At 41.4% G+C, this 20140-nt stretch overlaps 1 protein-coding gene across 1 annotated transcript; it reads left to right on the top strand.

Annotated features, from left to right (window-relative positions):
- Positions 1-5017: 5017 nt before the first annotated feature.
- bmf2 (BCL2 modifying factor 2) lies at positions 5018-17687 on the top strand. The gene is made up of 4 exons (XM_079346806.1): positions 5018-5206; positions 8316-8561; positions 10041-10258; positions 13747-17687. The coding sequence occupies exons 2-4, from the start codon at positions 8339-8341 to the stop codon at positions 13861-13863; spliced, it is 558 nt and encodes a 185-aa protein (XP_079202932.1). The 5' UTR covers positions 5018-5206; positions 8316-8338; the 3' UTR covers positions 13864-17687.
- The last annotated feature ends 2453 nt before the right edge of the window (positions 17688-20140 follow it).

Raw genomic sequence — 20140 nt, 5'->3', positions numbered from 1 at the left:
AGAGTTATGGGGCTTTGTAACGATGCTCTCTGGTGTAGTCTATGGGTGTAAAGGTGGAGTATTGACAGAGATGGAAATGGTGCTGTTTTTTGGGGGGGGTTTTCAATGTAAAAGTACAAAGCCAAAGTGAAATGTAATGCAGCCATCATAGGTGTTGATAATGCAGGTGTTAAAATGTACATTTTTGAGTTTGGAGTAGTAAAGTTGATGGCTAATTATTTTCCTTTTTAACAAGTCTAAATAAGTATTAGTATTAGTATTTTGCCAAAAATCCATTTCAAGCCTGTATTTTAGCATGCCTTTAAACCCCACTATTTCAGCCCTGCTTAGAACTGGCTGTTTGTCTGTAGCTTTAAATGCAAATGAGCTTTGTCTGACCACACCTTCTCTCGAAGGTCTTTAGTGGCTTGTGGGTTACTGCCCTTTGTGATGTCATGAAGGGAACATTTCTAAACTGCCTGTTTAAGCACACATTTTCTGAAAAGTAGAGCAGGCAAATGACAGAGGGGATGGACTGTCTTATAATTGAAGGGTTTGTAGACAGACAAGGGACACATATTAGTGATCAAAAAAATTGTATAGTGATTTTTTCCCCTGTACTTTAGAAGTTTATAGTAGACAAACCAATAAAAAAAATGCCAGTCAATTACATAACTCAGTGCTCTTGATATTGTTGTTGAGTCAATGGTTTGATGAAGAACACTTTGTTAATAGTAATTCAAAAATATCCATGTTCGTCATCTGTAGCTGCAGGGCCAACAAAAGGCCTTTGTTAGAATACTTTGGAACAGTTGATTGACTGATTATGAAATGTCTATAATGCGTGTTAGGCAACTAATTCATAGGACTTCCAGAAGTAGTGAGTCAATAAGTTATGACTGATGAGGCATTGGTGCCTGTTACATGATTGTTGAATTGTCTTTGAGACCAAACAAGTCTAGTTGACTCACAAATCCCAGATAGTCGTTTAGACAATTGTGTTAAATAATACAATCAATTCACAATAAATGAGTAGAAAAACAATGGATTTCATTGTATAATAGGTGCTACTAAGCAGTATAGGTAACTAATAATGTCACACAAACAATGTATCTCTATCCATCAGTGCAAGGACACCTGCAAATTGGATCTAGGAAGTGTTTTGGATGTTGCAAAGGTGTCATCAGGCTGCCAGTCTGTCAGACGAATGGTTTGTTTACCACCATGGCTGATTCTCCTGCTGCTCCGTAATCATTAGGAGTTCATTCACTCCATCCTGCCATCGCAGCTAGAAGCATGTGAGGACAAACGGTAAGACAATGCAACAAAATTATTTCCATCCAAAAACATGCCCAGAGTCACTTCTGCATTGGTTCACATTTAATGCACAACATTAAAGTAGTGTCAAAACATGCATAATGAAAGTAAGATAGTGTTTCCCCTCGGGTGGTTTTGGGCATCAAATGTGTTACCTCTGGATGAACTCAGGGAGAGCAGTGTTTATTGGCAGAGCCCCTGCTGTACCTGTGGTTAAAATCAAGAGGTGTTGACAGAACAGGAGGGAGGAGGAGGAGGGGTGTGTGGAGGCGGACAGAGGTTTCCAATAACCTGTGAAAACTTGGCAGCTCTGTCATGAAATTTCACAATCAATTTATGTGAAAAACAGCCCCCTAAAAACAAGGATTTAGGTAGATAATGAAGCGGCAAAGGGATCAAAACCATAAAATTGTGATGCGGGAGTGCATGCAGTACAAGCACAAACACGGATGGAGTTGTTTGGGTGCGGAACGGATTGAAGATTGAAGACAAAGCGTCTGGACGTCAGGCACCATTAGGGAAAAAGACACAAAGCAAATTGTATCATTATGCAGAGATCTTTGAAAAAATTCAAGATCCAGAGCCTTCGCACCACTGCTGGCAGCACAAAGTCAGAAATAACTCATAGTGGATAATATTTGACTGCCTCGCTTGGGAAAATTGCTGGAATAAAAATGGGCGAGGACACATTTTCTGCCGTTGCTACTGACACATTAGAGGTACTGGAAGTTTCAGTTTAGATGACAAGTTGTGAGTTCAGCACTGACACAAAGGCTGTTTTCCCTCTTCAAAAGGGTTCAAACAGCGCGATTGAAAGTAAAAGACAGCTTAAAAACAGAGGATGAGATTGCAGAATGCATGACGTCTGGATTTCTAGTCTTGCATTGACAGCACATCATGTTATGTTCTCTAACAACACGGGGGAGGGGGGGGGGAATCAGATTTGCAACCCAAATGTAGTTAACACTGTTGAAAAAGACTTTACCAAAACACATGAAACTGATAGAAAAACTACAGTATACCCCAGAGTCCATTGTTAATGGAATTAATGACTGTGATTGAATTGCTCTATTCTTGGAGCTATTTTTTGGGAACATTAATTAGTTATTGATAAAGGGAGCCAAGGGAGGAGCGCTGAAATGCTCATGGGCGATTGGATTTTTTTTCTTTGTTTTTCAAATGCAGCTCACAGTGGACTAATTAATTTTTGAAGGTTCAACCTCTGAAATTAGCTTTAAAAGCCAGAATCGCACATCAAACTGTAGCAAAAATGATGTTTAAACTTTTTAATTCCAGTGGGTAAATTTGTTTTTGTTTTATCTCATCTTTTTAATCTTCAAACGGCGCTTTAATCAAGAGGTATTTATTAATATTCAAAAAACTCAGCTTTGTCCTTCAAATCATAAATACCTAAACATCATTCAACAGGAGAGAAAATAAGCATTTGTAGTCGGCATTTAACTCTTGTTCATTTTTATCCTTTAGTTTGCTTTTATAACTCGCTATGTTACAGCTGTAAACTACAAATTCTTTTCATATTCAAGACTTTGCCACTGGGTCATAGTTGAAAAAGAAGGAATGTGTATGCATAAATAATTATCACCTTCAATTTTAGCTTAATGCACAGCCATTCATTGAGTTTATAATAGCCTATGTTTTGGGTTTTAGAGCAAAAAAAACTGCAAAAATGTTATATTATGCTTCAAACTCTATGCTATCCGCTTAAACAATCATTTCATTAATGTCTCCACCAACACAACACATAAAAAAGAGAAAAACAGTTAGCAAAAACAACCACCATCAGATGTCTAATTCCAAATTTTGGGTGGGGTCCCTTTCACTGTAGGATTGGAGTTGGAGGCAGTAGGTTAGTGTGGATGGGGGGTTGGGGAGCTTATGACATGGCTGAGCAGGGGTTGTTTGCTGATCTGCCAGAAAGCTGTGCATGGGAATCTTGTGAGAAGTTGAGAAAATCAGACTTTGCACATTACCAGCTGTACTATAAAGAAGTGGGACAGTGTTAAAAACACACACACACAACATCCTGTACTGGCTGACCTACACAACATGATGAAAACCAACAGCATTGGCTTTCATCCAGAAGTTGTCTCCTGGGAAAAAATCTGACTCACACCAGATAGTCAGATCTCCCTCTTCTTGGGAGCTTGTTTTGAACTCAGTAACCCCGTTTTGCAGCTAAGGCTTGATTTCATTGTACATTTCTCTTTTGAGTGATGCCATGAAAGGGCGTGTCCCTCACCACGCAATGGGGCTCACCAGCCAGGGATGTGGTTGAGTTCACTGTCACTGTGCATCCATCAGTTGAGGACATCATGTTAAACAATGGGTGCCCTCAGGGTCAGGACTGAAATGGCTCCACGGTATGTTTACACTGTACATCAATGCGTATAGTTGTCGAGTTACTATAAAGCCATGATGCATTTGAGGACACTTTAACCTCACTGTTGTTTTGTTATGTAAGATTACATCATACAATGTCATATTATTTTATATTTAAGTTAAGTCAAGTCACACTATTTCAGGTTGGTTAAGATCATCTGCTTTTGGATGTTTTTCATTGTACATTTTTATTATGTAATGTTTAATTTTTAGTGGTTGTATTCAGAATAATATTTTAAAAAGAACACAGATAAAGATGTATTTCATGTCAATATTTCTTTCTACTGCATTACATATTATATAAAATGTATACACCTGACATTACTGTACAATGGGACACTGACAGTAATGTGTGACAATTAAATCAATGAATCTATTTGTTGCCTTGACAATACACAATTCATTACCACACCGACCCCAGTTATTGGGTGGGTACTATCACTCTAGCTGCAGCTCCCAATCAGCTGAGCAGAGCTGAAAGCAGTCACATGCCTTATCTGGGTTTGTGTTTTTTTTTTTTCCCCTCCACGTGTCAAGATACCCGAAGCAGAAGGCGGGACCAAAACAAACCACCTGATTGGTCCACTGCGTGTCACCAGCTTATGGTTGCGAGGAACACTGTTCTCTTAAAGTGCCAGGTACAATATTTTTTTCATGTCAACAACAATACAGATTCAGCTTCATATGTTTTATAGCACTACTTTTGTTTATTTTTAATTCGAAAGTTATTCAGAAATACAAACCCACAGAAAAATATCACTTCATTTGGCACACGATGAAGCCATTACAGGTTTATTTACCACATAGAGTAGGATATATAGTATAATAAAATAGTTGAAGTAGGCTATTGCCTGAGGGTTCTCCATTTTATATTGTATTCTACGACAACACAAATACACAAGTAATTTAGCTTAACGTAGGCCCATTTATGTAACAGATATCTCTATTCTATAGCCTAAAAATTAAGAATTGTGCATAGGTGCTGTCTGACATATTGTCGTAAGTTTAATGCCCTGGCTTGGTCCTTCGAGTGCATTTAACTAACACTAAGTTTACTGCACTTTTACTAAAGTGACATTATTAGGCGAGGCAACATGATTTTGAATGATTCTTAATAATATTTACAAAGAGATATTGCTCACTCCTCAATGAAACTAAATAGCCTAAACGCTTCCTTAAGCCCTCGCCATGCTAATAATATTTAGACTGACGTGCGTCTCAAAAGCAACAACGTTGTGTTGTCCTTTCAGTGTGTTGTATTTGCATGACACCCTATAGCTGACTCTGTTCCTTTCCCATCATTAAGAATGGGCGGGTCCCGGCCGTCGAGGCGGACCGCTTTGACAGAGGGGGGAAAAAAACAACCTCTCTCGACTCAGCAAACCTCGACTCTATGAGTGGTTGTAATGCAAAGAGGGATACGAGTCGTATGAGTACAGTCCGTCGGAAACAAGGTAACGGCAAGTTGTCAAGATACCACCGACAACAACGGAAAGCGCTTTTGCTGGCGGTGAGTTTAACAGGCGTTTTTGTACAAACTTTCAAAGATACAAAGTGGTGCCTTTACACCGCCGCGCGCTTCAAATGTGCGGGCAGCTCGGGCATGCCCGGGCAGAGAGACGGTGTGAGCGGACCTGTAGGAGGGGTTTACATATGCCAGAGGTGGCATTAATGGATGTAGATTTCGGTATTGTTTTTAAGTCTTTCTTTCGCTTGTTTCATCGGACTGCGTGGATAAATGACGATGTGACCGCTTTGCATCCATCAGCTCGCGCGCGCGCTCGCTCGCGTGGACTCTTCACGGTCCCGGTTGATTGTCGGCTGTTTTGTGAGACGTAATGTTGTTGGTTTGTAACGTTACTGTCCTGTCGTTACACAACAATCCAACATGTCACCGAAGCTATACACCACCAATGTGCAACCAGCCTTATTAGAAAGACCTGCTAAGCGTTTGTCCAAACACATTGTTTGTTAATTGCAGATTTGTTCTCTGCCTTCGCTGTTATCTGTTTGTTTTGGAGAAGAGTTGTAACTGGTGTGAGAGGAGAAAGTCAAAGGAGGACAGCCTAATAATGGTTGCAATGATATCAGTGCGAGTAAAGCTGTTATGAAACTGTCCTCATTTTCAATCATGCTGTGAAATCACGAGTGAAAGAAAAAAAAAATCTGCCTCGAGTTTCACCTATTTGACTAGAAACAAACAAACAGGATCCTTTTGAAAACATATCCCACATTTAAATAGCCAACACATATTTGTTAAAATGTTTTTGTTTTTGTTTTTTGCTGAGAATTATGTTTTCTACTCTAGTAGATGTTTCGGCTGTCGGTTGTTATTATATGTTATCCTCCTCGGTTGATCCTCGGGGTGTTCGCTCTGAGCTGCCCCGGTCATTGAGCTCTTGATGCGGGTCGACACGCAGAGCATCCGCAGTGGTCTTCCAGAGCCTACTTTTGAGCAAACGCAACCACCTTCCAAGTCGCATTTGATACCATTTCCATTTCGTTCAGATACACCAGTGTTGTGTTTTAGGCTAAAGTAACTTCAACGTACAACAAAAGTAAAAAAAAAATAATAATAATAACCCTGATTGCAAAACATATAGCCTAGAGGCCAACTGAACTATGGATAAATGCTGTTGCTAAAGATGGGTTCATGACTTAATTGGAGCCTGTCATTTGCACACTGATAACCACAGGATACGTTTTCCTATGGTTACTTGAAGGCGGTGGGGGAAATAGCTTCAGAGCTCACCTTGGGTGCACCCCCACCCTGAACATGGAGCAGAGCCCAGTGCACAGATGGTGCAGCAGAGGGAGCCACTCTCTGCTGCTGCTTTGAGCCTCTGACCAGCGCTGTGCTGGATGCCAGGCCTCCCTGATGCCCCAGGCAGTGTGTATCAGTGTGTGTGTGTGTGTGTACTGTGTACATGTGTGTATAATGTCTTTCTTCGTGTGTCTATGTTTGTTTTGTTTTTTTTATGTGTCTGACACTATGGCAATCTTGCCAGTATTCTGTTGCCTGCCAGGGGAAATTTAAGACAGCACACACACATTTTCATTGACACACAACATAGGTGTGTACACTTGAGGAGCGACTTGTACTTTTGCAGAGAGTTCTTGCAAAGCATGAATTGAGGAGTAAACACAGATAAGGGCTGTGTGCAATTTTGCACAACTAATTCATGTAGACTATATGCTCTGGGCACGCTGGAAGGCAGGTCTATTGTGAGTCATAATATGTTATCATTTACCCCCAAAAAACAGTCAGTCCAATCCAGAGACAATCATCTGATGCTAATAATGTGGTCTAGCTCCACAGACAGTATTTTTCCACGGCCGATTAAATTGCAGTTTCCTCTTTTGACTCCATATGATATGACATCATGCAAAGGACACTTTCACAATGAGACGCACAAATGGGGCTGCATCACTCGGTAAACACAATACCAGTATATCCAGTTTCAACTTTTGCATTTGCCAGTCAACCCAGCCCATCTGTCTTGACACACACACACACACACACACACACACACACACACACAAACAACAAAAGGAAAAAGACAGGCAGGCACCCTTGACAAAAGATGGAAGAGCAGTGCAGATTGTGGCGCGTGGCCAACAAGGAAGAGTGTGATTGTTTACAGGAGGATGCAGTGAAACTCGCCGTCTCGCTCATGAAACGGTGGCAGCACATGACAGTCTCGCCAGAACTTTGGTTTCACTGGGGGTTTCACTCACACGCCTTCCGCTACTGTATCTGTTTGTGGATTGTCAGTGTAAACATACAGCTATCCAGTGACTGTGCGATTAAGAGAGTGAGAGAGAGGAAACACCACATACGTGTTAATGTTAAGCTGCAGAATTGTGTGAGAGGATGCTAATCCCCTGACTGGGCTCTCTTCTGTGGCACACTATTCAAGATTAATGGTTGCAAGGGGGGAAAAAAAGAAGAAAAAAAGCAAACGTCTCGATGGATTTTGATTGGCACATTATCAGAAACAGGTTGGCCAAATCTGCTGTGGGAGGCTGGCAAATCTGGCTGAGCATTTTTAGCCACCCACGGAGTCCTCATACAGAGGGTGCTTCCATACGTCTGGCTCCTGTTGCTGCCGATCACTACATTATAGGAGATTACGCTTTAGCTACAGCTGGTCTCCTGTGTTTTTACGACCTTTTCTTTACACCCAGTAAACATTGGCAGATCCGAGTCTGCGCTGCGTGTTTGTTTTCAGTATAACCTCACACTACATTAGCCCTCTTACTGGGCGTTAGTATGAATCATGAATTATTGACATGTAAATAATGTGCGATCATTTTCTGTTTACCATCGGGCAGAGTTTCTCATAACAAATTATATTTGATCGAAGCGCAGTGAGTGTTTTGGGGGTTCAGAAAAGACCCTGTCCCCATAACACTTGGTCCTGGAATCTCTGGAAGTCTTTGGTCAGAGGATCTAGATTCTGACAGTGTGACATGGGACCAGGAGTGATGTGGGAGTGGACCAGCCCATTGAGTGTCTCGAAAGAATGACCTCGTCTCAACTGGCGCTGCTGAGTTGTGCTGCATCGCCGTACACCTAATCCTAAAGTTTCCATCTCCTCTCCCCTTCCTCTCTTCAGGGACTTAACCGCTGAGGCGTCGGATGGATGATGAGGAGGAGGACATGTCACGGCCCATCTCGCACCTCTGGGGAACTCCCTTCAGGGACATCAAATACGAAGACCCATCCACACAGATCACAGCCGGACAGGCCTTCGCCGCCATCACCGCTGCCATGCCTACTTCACAGAGCCATAACAACAACAGCATCAGCGTCGACACGCTGCCGTGCAACTTGCACCGGCAGCCTCACTTACCCTTTCACGGTAAGGAGGGGGGGGGGGGGGGGGGGGGGGGGGAGATAATACTACTCTGAGCCTGCTGACGGGGATGTTAGCTTACAGTTTTAGACACTGAGTGTGTGTAGATTATTAGTCATTCCTTTTGTCTGGGAGGTAACTGTCCTCAAAGACCCGAGTGATTAAACCTGTCAATTTGATTTGAAGTGTCAGACGAGATGAGAGTGGAATCTTTTCTGTTTTTCAGGACATGTAACGAAGCGTATTCCCTTTTTAAGTTTTCCACACAGTCGCGATGCCAGTTTAGCTCAGCTGAAAGAGCAGGTGACTCATGTATGGAGACGACAGCTCTCAACCCACTGATCGCTGTTTCCAATGCCACTAACAACTCCCCCCCCCCACACACACACATTTCCCTCCTCTTCAGCCTTCCTTGTCAAATAAAGGAGAAAAAAAAAACCATTTATTTTTCTTAAATCGCACAATCTTAGACGTTTGATTTCTCGTAGTTAGGAGATCCCCTCGTCCCATAAAACACATACTGAGACCTTCAGCAACCATGCAACCCTTTACAAGAAACCTTTTGTTTGAATTCATCCTCCTTACTCAACGCTCTAAAAATACATGTTTAATCTGATAAATGGTGGTCACCCACGCAGATCATGTCTTTGTTAATTCCTTGAAACACGATCCTTTTCTTTAACCAATCAACATAAACAACACGTATGTTGTGCCTACATAAAGGCCCATTCCAACCCTAATACGTGCAACCGTTTAAATCCAATATAGTCGTCCTATATCTAATCAAATCAGTGTGACATCACCTTAATTGAATCTACTTGAAGTAGAGTTTTGTTTGTTTATTGAGTCAGTGTCAGCGTTCATATTGTCCTCCGCGAAAACGTCTCAACACAGTCACAGACACTGGGGTTCATTGTGAGCTGACCAGTAATTGATGTCATGCCCCGGTCTAGTGTGCTCCCTTTCCTCCGAGGTATTATGCTCTCTCTGTGTGGCAGAATAGCAGCGCATTCTGCAAACATGATAACATAACAAAATGTTTTCCCTCCGAGTGGCGTGATGGCAGGAGTTATGCTGGAGGCCATGTGCGAACTCAGTGACACAGCTGTGAAAGGAAAAAAAAAAAAAAAAGCTGCTGTTCACTGAGGCCATTGTGGAATCAATAAGGTGTTTGAGTTCTTCCCCCTAACGACATTGTTACGCCTTAATGTTCGCTGACTCTTCACTTGTACTTTGAGTGTGTTGTCATTTTGTCCCTCTGAGAAGATCTGATAAAAGTTGTTTTGTGTTTGAGAAAAAAAAAAAAAAAAAGCAGTGTAGAAAACCATTTTCTGAGGCATTTTGAAGCATGACTTATGAAAACCAACAAGAAAAACACAAGTGGTTGTACTGAGCTGATATCAGTAATGTCTCCTCACCTTGACATCACCTCCCGGCGTGGCGGAGATTCAACACAAGTTTAAAAGGCTTGATGTTTCCTTTTAGGCAATGCTGGATTACGCTCACATTTCCCTGCTCAGTTTGAGCCCATGGAGGACAGAGGAGAGGGGCAGATAGAAGAGGAGGAGGAAGAAGACAGAGGGGAGGAAGACGACAGGATGGCGGAAAGGCCGGAGGAGCAGGCGGGGGTGAGCGTCGAGGCGCAAATCGGTCGCAAACTCCGAGAGATAGGAGACAAGTTCCACCAGGATCATGTTGAACTGGTAAGCCTGACTCCCAAACGATGAAGTGGACCCTCAGATGAACTCCCCATTCAAACAATCACCTGCAGAGAGTGTACAAAAAAAGGGGGGGGGGGCAATGCAAAGAAAAGCAGATTTAGAATTAGAATTTGTTCAGACAGATTCTCTACTTGGAAAGCCAGTAATTCAAGTCATCTTTCATTTGATAAGAAACATACATGAACTGTATTAAACAGCAATGTGTGGCTCATTCATTTGGAGAAAGAGGCAGAACAATAGCTCATCTTGGCTGATCCCAACTCACACTGGATACAAACACATTCTGCTGACAATCAACCACTTTCTCTGCCAAACCATACCAAGTCGACAGGAGTTCATTTTAACTTAACAAAAACAAAGTTGTCACTGACCCTGAGCAATCTACTGCACTCTTTTCTGTCTTCAGCGTTTTCATCGTGATGTAAAGTTTTTAATCTTTTTCTTTTCCAAAAGACTTGAGCAGCACCTGCGTATGAGCAGAGGCTTACAGGTGATTTGTCACCGGTATCAATAGCATGCATTTACAGTCAACAGGTATAATAGGGATATATGTTACTCAGGGAGGACAGAGGAAAACAAAACAAAAGAGTGAAATCCACCTCCTCAGCTTTTTAATGCTCCCAACAACTTTTTTTTGTTCTTTTTTTTAAGGGGGGGGGGGGGGGGGGGGGGCGGATTAAATGACACCCCCCTGTCTCCAACCACTTCCCTGTATCCCTTTGTCGCCTCTCTGTGGTTGAAAAGGCAAAGCCAGCCTGCTGTTCACTACTTTGGTGTTCATCCGAAAGTCAACAGGCATGTCCCCGTTCCTCGTATTGACTTTTTTGTACGCTTAGAAATACCACAAACGCAGGATGAAAGAGAACTTTTGAAGGCTGTCAGAAATGTTGAAGTCGGGTGATCGTTGCAGGCTGCGTGAGGAAATAGAGGCCGATGATGATGTGTGTGATGTTAGTTCTGCTTGTTGATGAACAAAATCGATGCTACACATAAGACACTTACTTTGTTTGACTGGGTTTTGAACTTATCAGTGTTTATCGAGCAGTTACTGGTTAGAGTTCTCAGAAGTCGTACGACTGTGAAGCCAGTTAATGAGTACAGAATATGGAGGGGGGAGGAGGGGCATGTTTCTTATCTGCTGCTGACTGGGTGACTGTTTAGACGGGGGAGAGGGGGGGGGGGATCTTTGTTGACAACAAGGTGTGGTTTTAAAAAGCACTCGACGGTGTGGTAGATAAAGAAAGAGAACAAATAAAGAGGAGAGAAGATGATTTTGACAAACACTACAAAGATCCAGACGGAGCAGGTGAGCTCTGCGCGTCTTTTCGCCAGCACGAGTGAAGCGCGCCTGTGTCTGGGTAGACTTGGCCGTCTGTTTATACGTGCGTCTAAAAATAGAATCTGACTCATGGCTACCCACAATACCTCACTTGTCCCGCTGACTGGCTCAGTGTGTGCGTCTTTGTGTGTTTTGGTTTTTTTTTTTTTTTTTTTGTGGCAACTCTGTGACACAGAGATAAGAGACTTTTTTTTTTTTTTTTTTTGTCGTCGTTGTCTTTAACTTTTTTGTCGGCTGTCTGCGCCGGAGTTGGTTTTATCCTGCAGAATCTGATACTGCTGCGGCTGCAGGAATACTCCAAAGGGGGAGAATGAACACAAGTGGTCCTTTATGATATCCAATCGCTTCTCTCTATTGTGTCTGCTTGCTATTGTTAGACTTTTTCACTCACCTCTCCGAGCAGAAGTGGCTGGTGTGGGCTCATGTGTGGGCTTCTGTTTATGTGGAGTAGATTGTTTTAGCAGCTTGAGTGTTATGTATGAGTTCAAACTACTTAATGCGGCCAATGGAATACCAATATGTTGAGGACATTTCTACTTGTGTCGGGAAAATCAATACAGCATAGTAATATTTTGCGTGGTCATACTTTATTAATACAATAACCCGATGCTCGGACAAATCCATTTTCTTCCAACTAGAATGATAAAAAAAAAATTGCTGGAAGGCAGTTTTCTTTCTTCTTGAGGTCAGCAGAGACGACACGCTGATTAAAACAAAAACAAAACACAAAGTTAGTTCTCTTTGAAAAAGCTTCTAAAAGTAAAAATGAATAAGAAAAGTGGAGAAAACCGCTCCAGACAGACTGAAAACGACATCCAATTAGATGAACTAGATGTTGCGTTAGCTAATTTTCGGGGGAAGAAATTGAATCCAAGCTCAAATTTGCATTATCCTCAAATAGCAAACAAAAACACACAATTCCCTGCTACCCAGGCAGAAAGATGAGCCTCATGTGGAACAAACCAGGGTGCTGTTTAAGTGAGCTCAGCAGCATAGAATTAAGGACAATTAAGGACAATTAAGGTTACATTTAGCGGTGCTGGTTCAGTTCAGTTCAGTCTGCTTGTTCTGCATTAAATAGCCTGTGGCGGGCTCTGATTGCTGGGCTGCTAGAGACCTTGATGCAGCGTGGAGGGAGAGGGATGGTTACAAGTATGCTTATGCAACAGGCTGAAACATCTGAGTGTTCAGAGAAAGCCGCGGAGGGGAGGCTGAGCAGGATCAGAGATGAGGAGCAAAGTGTGTGTGGGGGGGGGGGGGGGGGGGGGGGGGGGGGCAGGCTGCAGCAGGAATCCCTTCATGTGACTGAAGTCAGTTCGCAGGGCCGAGCAGGGAGAAGGCAGCTCTATAGGAGGGAGCACTTTCAGCTTCCTCGACAACCTTTTTTGTTTTTTTGATCATCACTCAGCTGACTTTGCTCAAACGGGAGCGCTGTGATGAAATAAGAAGCCTGTTCTTTGAAAGCACGCTTTAAGGTTCTTGTTTAGAAGCCAACATTTAAAACGAGCTTACCCATCGCCTCGATTAATGCAAGCCAAATCCTTCTCACAGTGCAGGAAATGGCATTCAATCCCTTTCAAAATATTACTTGTTAAGTACTTGTGAACTTTCCTGATATTGAGTTTCAACTCAACAGCAAGATGACCTGCATTTAAAATGTCCTTTTAACATGTTCTGAGTGTTTTTTCTCCGATTGTTTGCGAACGCTTAGCGAGAATAACATTGGCTCTCGTGTATTAATTTCACATTTTCAATCTCATCTAAAACTCCTCAAGGCTTTAAGGGAGGTAGTGCAGTTTTAAAATAAGACTATCTGACTGGTAGTTGAAAGCTCCTGAAGAGATGTTGCAGACTTCCAGACGTCACCGTGTACCTGTGTGAGACAGGATGTGCTTCTGACACGCTTGTTTGCTAGACACAAGCTAATGTTGTGGAAACATCCAGTCTGTCTGATCACATGGTTTCAGCACCCACAGGGTTTACCACAGTTCACATAGAGAACCTGATGTTATGAAGTGTGTGAAGTCATTTTTTTCTGATGATGAAAGTATGTCAGTCTTTGTGTTGGTGATATAACCATGAACTCCGACGTGCTAATAAAACTCATGTTTATGTCTCCTTCTGTCTGCAGTTTATGAGGCATCAGAGACAAAACCTGCCGGCCTGGATGCGCCTTACCGTGGCCCTGTTTGGCTTTCTGTTTCAAAGAGAGGCTCTCTTCCCTCGCCTGAGAGGAGCGCAGAGATGAAGGGGCTGCCTGCTTGGCTTTGTCTCGGCCCCTTTGTCTCCCGCCTTCTCCCCTTCCTCACAGGGTTGAGGGACCAGACTTTAAGAGATGGCACTGTAAGATGGAACACGGGTTCGGATTTTTTTGTTGTTTTCTAATTGAAGATGAGATGAAGAAGACACGAGTCACCGCTGGACGGAGACTGATTACATTTCTTTTGTTACTTTTTTTTTTTTTTCGTCTTTTTTTTTTTTCTTTGGTCTTTCCAAGAAGGAGACAATGTGTTTAAAGAGATATTTTCGAAATATTTGTAAGATTACCTATTTTGTACAGTAAACTGCTCTTTTTATTTGGTATTTCAAGTCTTGAAGGACCTCCATCAGTCCAGGGAATGCCTTATTCTCTCCTGCCACAGTGCAACAACTCTTTTTGCATCAATGAACCCATAAAGACAGAGAATCCTTTTTTAAGATTTGGGCCAGTTTTTTTTTTTTTTTTTTTTTGGACACCAACTGTGGATGTGGACATTTCTGCGCTGAAGTTTGTGACTTCAAACCTTGAGGACTCGAGGCACATTACTAATTTATTCTCAGAGATACAACACACCCTGAACTTTCCTTTGACTGTTCCACACTGGCTTTTAAAATAAAAGAAAAAAGAAAAAAAATGGTTGATGAGATGATGTGTTACACGCTGGTGTGGCACTGTGTTTTTACCAGCTTCCACTGTAGACGTAGAAACATTTTTACCAACCTGTGTCATCCATCCGCATCTCCAACTCCAGTACCACTCATGCTGTTAAAGTGCCCCACTGTGTCGATCAGACATCCTGTTGATTTAAAAGAAAAAAAACACACACACGTATACTTGAATTTAAAGGTTACAGGCGAGTTACTTCAAGATTGTTCTCTTTGAATATGTGATCCTGTGTTTGTAGGAGAGTGTGCTTACTGTTTCCCAAATCTGCAGTAACATTTCAACCAAATAAGCACAAAGACAAACAAATCTCCTCTGTGGGATGACCATCAGGGAACTGGAAAAACAATCACATGGCAGAAAGTCTTTGGATGAATTTGATCACTTTCTGAAGCCTTTCAGGGGTTTCGTTCTCTGGCTGGATTGACAATCTTTCACCCTTGGCTGCATTGTGAATTTACCCGTGAGAGAAATGGCAGCATATTTTTTTTTTCAGGGCTGAGCAATATTAAAGCCAGTGGAAAGAAGCAGGAACAATCTTAGGGATTTGTTGCATTTGCAATCAAAAAAAAAAAAAAAAAAAAAGGACATTTCCCAAGACATGTTTGCGTTGTCAAAGAAACACACCTCTCAACAAGCATGTTTTTGTTACAGAAAGTTCAAAGCCGCAGAGATGCATTATCCTTCTTGTTTTCGCTCCCGGTTTAGTCAAATATCTCACACAGTTGCTTCAAACCTGATGTGCTGATACACGCTTGTATCACCTCAACTTTTCATTCAAGTGCTTTCTTTCACCAAACTGCCAGTGGTACATTCTGCTTCACTTTGTAAGAAAAGCTTCTGTACAGTTAAGAATAAGACATTTTTACTACTCACACAGACACATTCAAGGTAACGGAGACAGTCCTTGTTACGTTAGCATTTTGCAACAACACAGCCACCGTTTCTAAATGTAAGGAAAAAAGTCTCCTCGGACTTTCTATAAGATGCTAATTCCTCATTTGATGTATTTTTTCAGTCTGTTGTAGATTCATGATATGAACTTTTGAAGACACTGATGGTTTTTTTTTTTTTTTTATTTCTCTTTCATGTTTTTTCAGGGAGTAGTTATTGATCGTGTTGATCACGCTGACGCGCGTAACGAAGTGTTCGCTAAACTCTGCCTTTCAGCGAGGACACGACGCGGTGGACGACGCTGAGCAAGCAAAGATGTTTCATTAGATTTTCTGTTTCCAAACACTTTCACTCAACACAACAGTGTGTTACAGGTTTTATTCTAAAACTTAAAAAAAAAACAACAGCTAAACCAAAAGTTTGTTTCCTGCAAACAATGAACGCTGAGCCAATTCAGATTTATTTCTGACGCACTCTCTGCTCATACTCCCACTCTGCTGTTTAACTACTCCCTGTCTTTTATTGACAAGAAGATTCATTTTGTTTGGCTTCTTTTGGATAATTTATTCTAATTTATTTGTGTGTATATTCGCTCAGTGCTACTGTATAGATGCTATCTCAGTGTGTACAGTCCTTTTTTCTTCTAGTTGACGTGCATTCAGTTGTGTGTTTGATGCCGGTGTTGTGTGCGGGGAGGTTGGACTAAAGCCATGTGCCTCGTGCATCCTCACACAAACGCTGTGTGAGCCGAATTCTATGAAAACAACGGACAATCAAATGTACTAAAAAAGAAAAAAAAAAATGTGCCTTGTGAGTAAACAGACCTGTCGCATCATCATCATCAACACTTGGCATGGTTTTTTTCCCAAAGGTCACTGGTCACAGCTCTTGTTTCACTCGGGCTCTGTGAGGTCAACTTATTGAAAACCATCTGAATCAGTTTGATTTCTCACATCAGCTCACGAGGCACAGGCTCTACCTTTGACATCTCTCAGCACAAACGGTGACTTTCACCTCGCAGATCCTTCTTACAACCAGAGACGACTGTTTGCAATCAATGTGCACTGTATAAAAAGCAACAACAACATTTTTTTTTTTTTTACCTTGTATACTGTATTTTGCGCCTCTCTCTTTCTACTCCTGTGCTGAACTTCCCCATCTAGATTCCTGAGACTTTTTAAGCTCTTTAATATGCTGTATCGACCCAGCCTACCTGGGTTCTTGTGCTTTATTGTCTACAGTCTAGTACGGCTGCGGGTTTTACATTTGAAGGAGGAATGAGCCACCATGGTGCCCAGTATTATTCTGACGTGGGATAGGTTGAAGCCTGTCGTCACCAACCACTTTTTTTGCAACCCTGACTCAAGTGAAACTTTTTTTAATGCGTTCAACCTTCAGTGTCTTTCTTATCGATTTTTTTCAATCCGCTTTTTGAGTATCCAACAACGAGTGCATCTTTACTGTCAAGTGCTGTGATTGGTGTTTTTTTTATACATTAGACATGAATTTGATACAGCTATTGTTGCTATCTTTATATAAAAATGTTAGCAAAAAATTTCCATATCTTTTTCTAAGAATACATCAAAGAAAGAACTACAGCAACACAGCTTCTTTTTTTTTCTTTTTTTTTGTTGCTTTTCTATGATTGTTTTTTTTTTTTATGGTATGGCATCTTACATTTTTGGATATTACCAAGTCTGATGTGACACTCAGTTCAAGGGCTTCTTTGGATATATGTAAATGGAGTAAAAATGCATGTCCAACATTCCTGGGAAAAAAAACCCTGTATCTTAAAGGTTTGAATGTAATTTAATGGAGTGAAAACCACAATATCTCTTTGAACACATGAACTGAACAGTGGAACGTATTTCAGACTCCTGTGCTGTGCGCGCGGCGAGTTTGTATTGTCTTCACATTGCTTTCTTTACGTTCAGAGTGGTCTCAAGGATTTCACGCTCATGTGTCCTATGAAGTGAGACCCAGGCCAGATGTAGCATTTGTTTTTTTTTGGTTTTGTTAAAGCATTGGCTGTGTTATCGTTGGGACTGCTCTGTGTTTGGAACAGTGCAGAACGCAGAGTAACGGAGGGAACGGAGGAGGACAGGGGATGTTTGTTCTTTTTCTAGTGCAATATGCTGTATATAAGAGCTTGGCTCTCCAAATCTTACGATTTCTTGATTTTTTTTGTTGTTAAATGGGTACATTGCTGTTTTTTTTTTTGTTTTTTTTTTCATTAAAACTCTATGGACAATTTACATGGCTTTCTCTTGATTTACTTTTACTCACAGCTTACAGTAAAAACTGAAGGATTTAAAGCAATGTTTAACACTCAATAACAGCACATACACCACATTGGTAGTCCACACTAACTGTCTTTACATGTTTTCTGTTTATCGCACTGGTTAGAAAATGATGCCTGTAACTGGCAAAAGGCACTAGTTCCCATAGTGGGGTGTCTCTGGCCTTTGGTTAGCTTAGCAACCAAATTAATTATGAGAAAATGACCTAGGCTAGTTATATGCCAATCCAACTTCAACTCTTTTTGGCCCAGAAGGTCAAGGCACGGCAGTAAAGATAAAAAAAGATAAAACACGTTTAAAAAGCTAACAGGGGCACTGAAAAAAAGCTGCCTCCGAGGAACAACAGGGGTCTTTGGCAGTTTTCATCACAATAAACTGCTAAGTCAACATGAACAAGTCACTTAAATATTTATCACTGGTGATAAAATTCGAAAGTGTGTCTTTCAAAAGAGTCAAATACACAACAAAACAATGATATTCGCGTGCATAAGGGAGAAACTGCAGACAATGTCTCCAACAGAACCTGACTAAAGCGACACAGCTAAGGTCAGATACAAACTGAAACACAACACTAGCATTGACATTCATTGCTGATAACATCATTTGACAACTATGTTATATGTTTGCTCACCAAACACCATATTCTAGTTAAAGATACAGATACTGTACTGAAAAGTGATCAACAACATTAAAATGGGAGGGATGATGGTGGTTAAACAGATGTTTTTGTATTAGTTAGTGACGTGTCCTGTTTCACTTTTAAGATTAGGTGTAAAAAGTTTGATCACCTCAATAATATGAATTAGAGGCGATATTTCGACAGCTGTTTTTTTAGTGAGTGGTGTCAACATGACGAAACACAACTACAGCTGAGAGATTGTTGGAAAAATAAATGAAGTTTAGAGATGATAAGAGCAAAGACAGAAATCTGAGCATCACAACTTTTTGACACCCAACATCCCCCAGCACAGCACGTGAAAAGATAAACAAAGAAAACAGTCATAGTCTTTGAACAACAATGTCTTCTATATCAGCAAACACTAGTATTTTTCTCCTGGAAGCCTTTAAAAAGTAAAATAACCAAGAAGCTTTTCATGAACCCTGGAGGCAATAATGACGCTCAGTGCTATTTTTGACATGCTCTTGTTGCCTCTGGTGGGTTTAGCTTGTACCTTACATAAACTATGATTTGTTCTTTGTCAGTATGTCTCTAAAAGGAGCCCCCTCTGGCATCTGCTTTGTGTCAGCCGAGCAGCTAGGAAGGTGAAAGTTAGACCTAATATTCATGAACACGTTGGAATCAGTTGTGCTGCAGGGCAAAATGACTTGATAAATTAATGTTTCCAACACTGTTAGAAGCTGTGGGGCATTTTTCTCTTGCTAAACAGACACATTTACACTTGCTTCTGCAAACAGTGTTTATACCAATACTACTTTACACACTAACTGTATATGTTGAAACACATATCCACTCATACATGTACACTTATCTAAGGACGTTTGGATGGTCATGAATCTTCAGTCAGTGTTGTCATATTTAAGTCCTTAGAAGACAACTTTTCACATTTCTGTTTCATCAGAGGCTGACATGTTTGCATGCTCTTGCCTTATTTCTAAATAATTTGATGTCCTGATATGTTTGTCACATATTTATTCTGTAAGTTAACCAGGACTCATTCAAAAAAGTGTATTTTTTTTCGTAAGTTGTTTTTTTCTGAGCGTTCTCAGCAAACAGTGAAGAGTGTTTAGAATAAAACAGGAGTTATATTAATCCTCCTAATGCTTTCAAGAAGAGTAGATATTTTAGCAGGCTGGTTGGCATTTCTTTAAAAGTGTTTTTGTCACTCAGAAACGTTTTGCTGCAGGTTTTATTAAAGTTAAAGATGCATGCCAGAATGCTATGCTAATATATACAAAGTTTTAACCACAAAACAGTCTGTAACCCCCTCTGTAACATTCCACCAGCTCAACAGAAAACCTTCGTCCCCTGGGATCACTGGTAAACACAGACAAGTGTGTGTGTGTGTGTGTGTGTGGGTGTGTGTGTGTGGGTGTGTGTGTGTGTGTGTGTGTGTGTGTGTATGTCTTCAGGGAGAAAGGGGGGGGTGAAGGGGTGTTGGTGAGGGTTTGCTTGGCTCAGCAGTTTTTCGCACACAGCCCTGACAAAGGGCCTCTGTGTTCTCCTGGTCCAGTCACTCAGGAGACGCCCTCATGATAGCCCGCTGCCTATCTGGAGGGTCACGCCTCGACTTCACTGCAGAGAGAAGCTCCAGCCGCTGACTTTTTTTTTTTTTTTTTTTGGTTTTGTTTACTTCTCCTTCTCTGTCTCAGAAACCACATATTAACCCTTTAGTGACTAGCCTGAGAACTTGGTGAAATGTCTTCATTAAGGAAAGGTCTCAATGTTT

This window comes from Symphodus melops, assembly GCF_947650265.1.
Source record: "Symphodus melops genome assembly, chromosome: 1".
Taxonomy (NCBI): Eukaryota; Metazoa; Chordata; class Actinopteri; order Labriformes; family Labridae; genus Symphodus; species Symphodus melops.
This window is presented reverse-complemented; position numbering and strand designations above follow the sequence as displayed.

Coding starts and splice junctions, on each gene's coding strand:
- bmf2 (XM_079346806.1), top strand. CDS start 8,339: ATGGATGATGAGGAGGAGGACATGTCACGGCCCATCTCGCACCTCTGG. Junction 8,562..10,040: donor GCCTCACTTACCCTTTCACG/GTAAGGAGGGGG, acceptor GTTTCCTTTTAG/GCAATGCTGGATTACGCTCA. Junction 10,259..13,746: donor ACCAGGATCATGTTGAACTG/GTAAGCCTGACT, acceptor TTCTGTCTGCAG/TTTATGAGGCATCAGAGACA.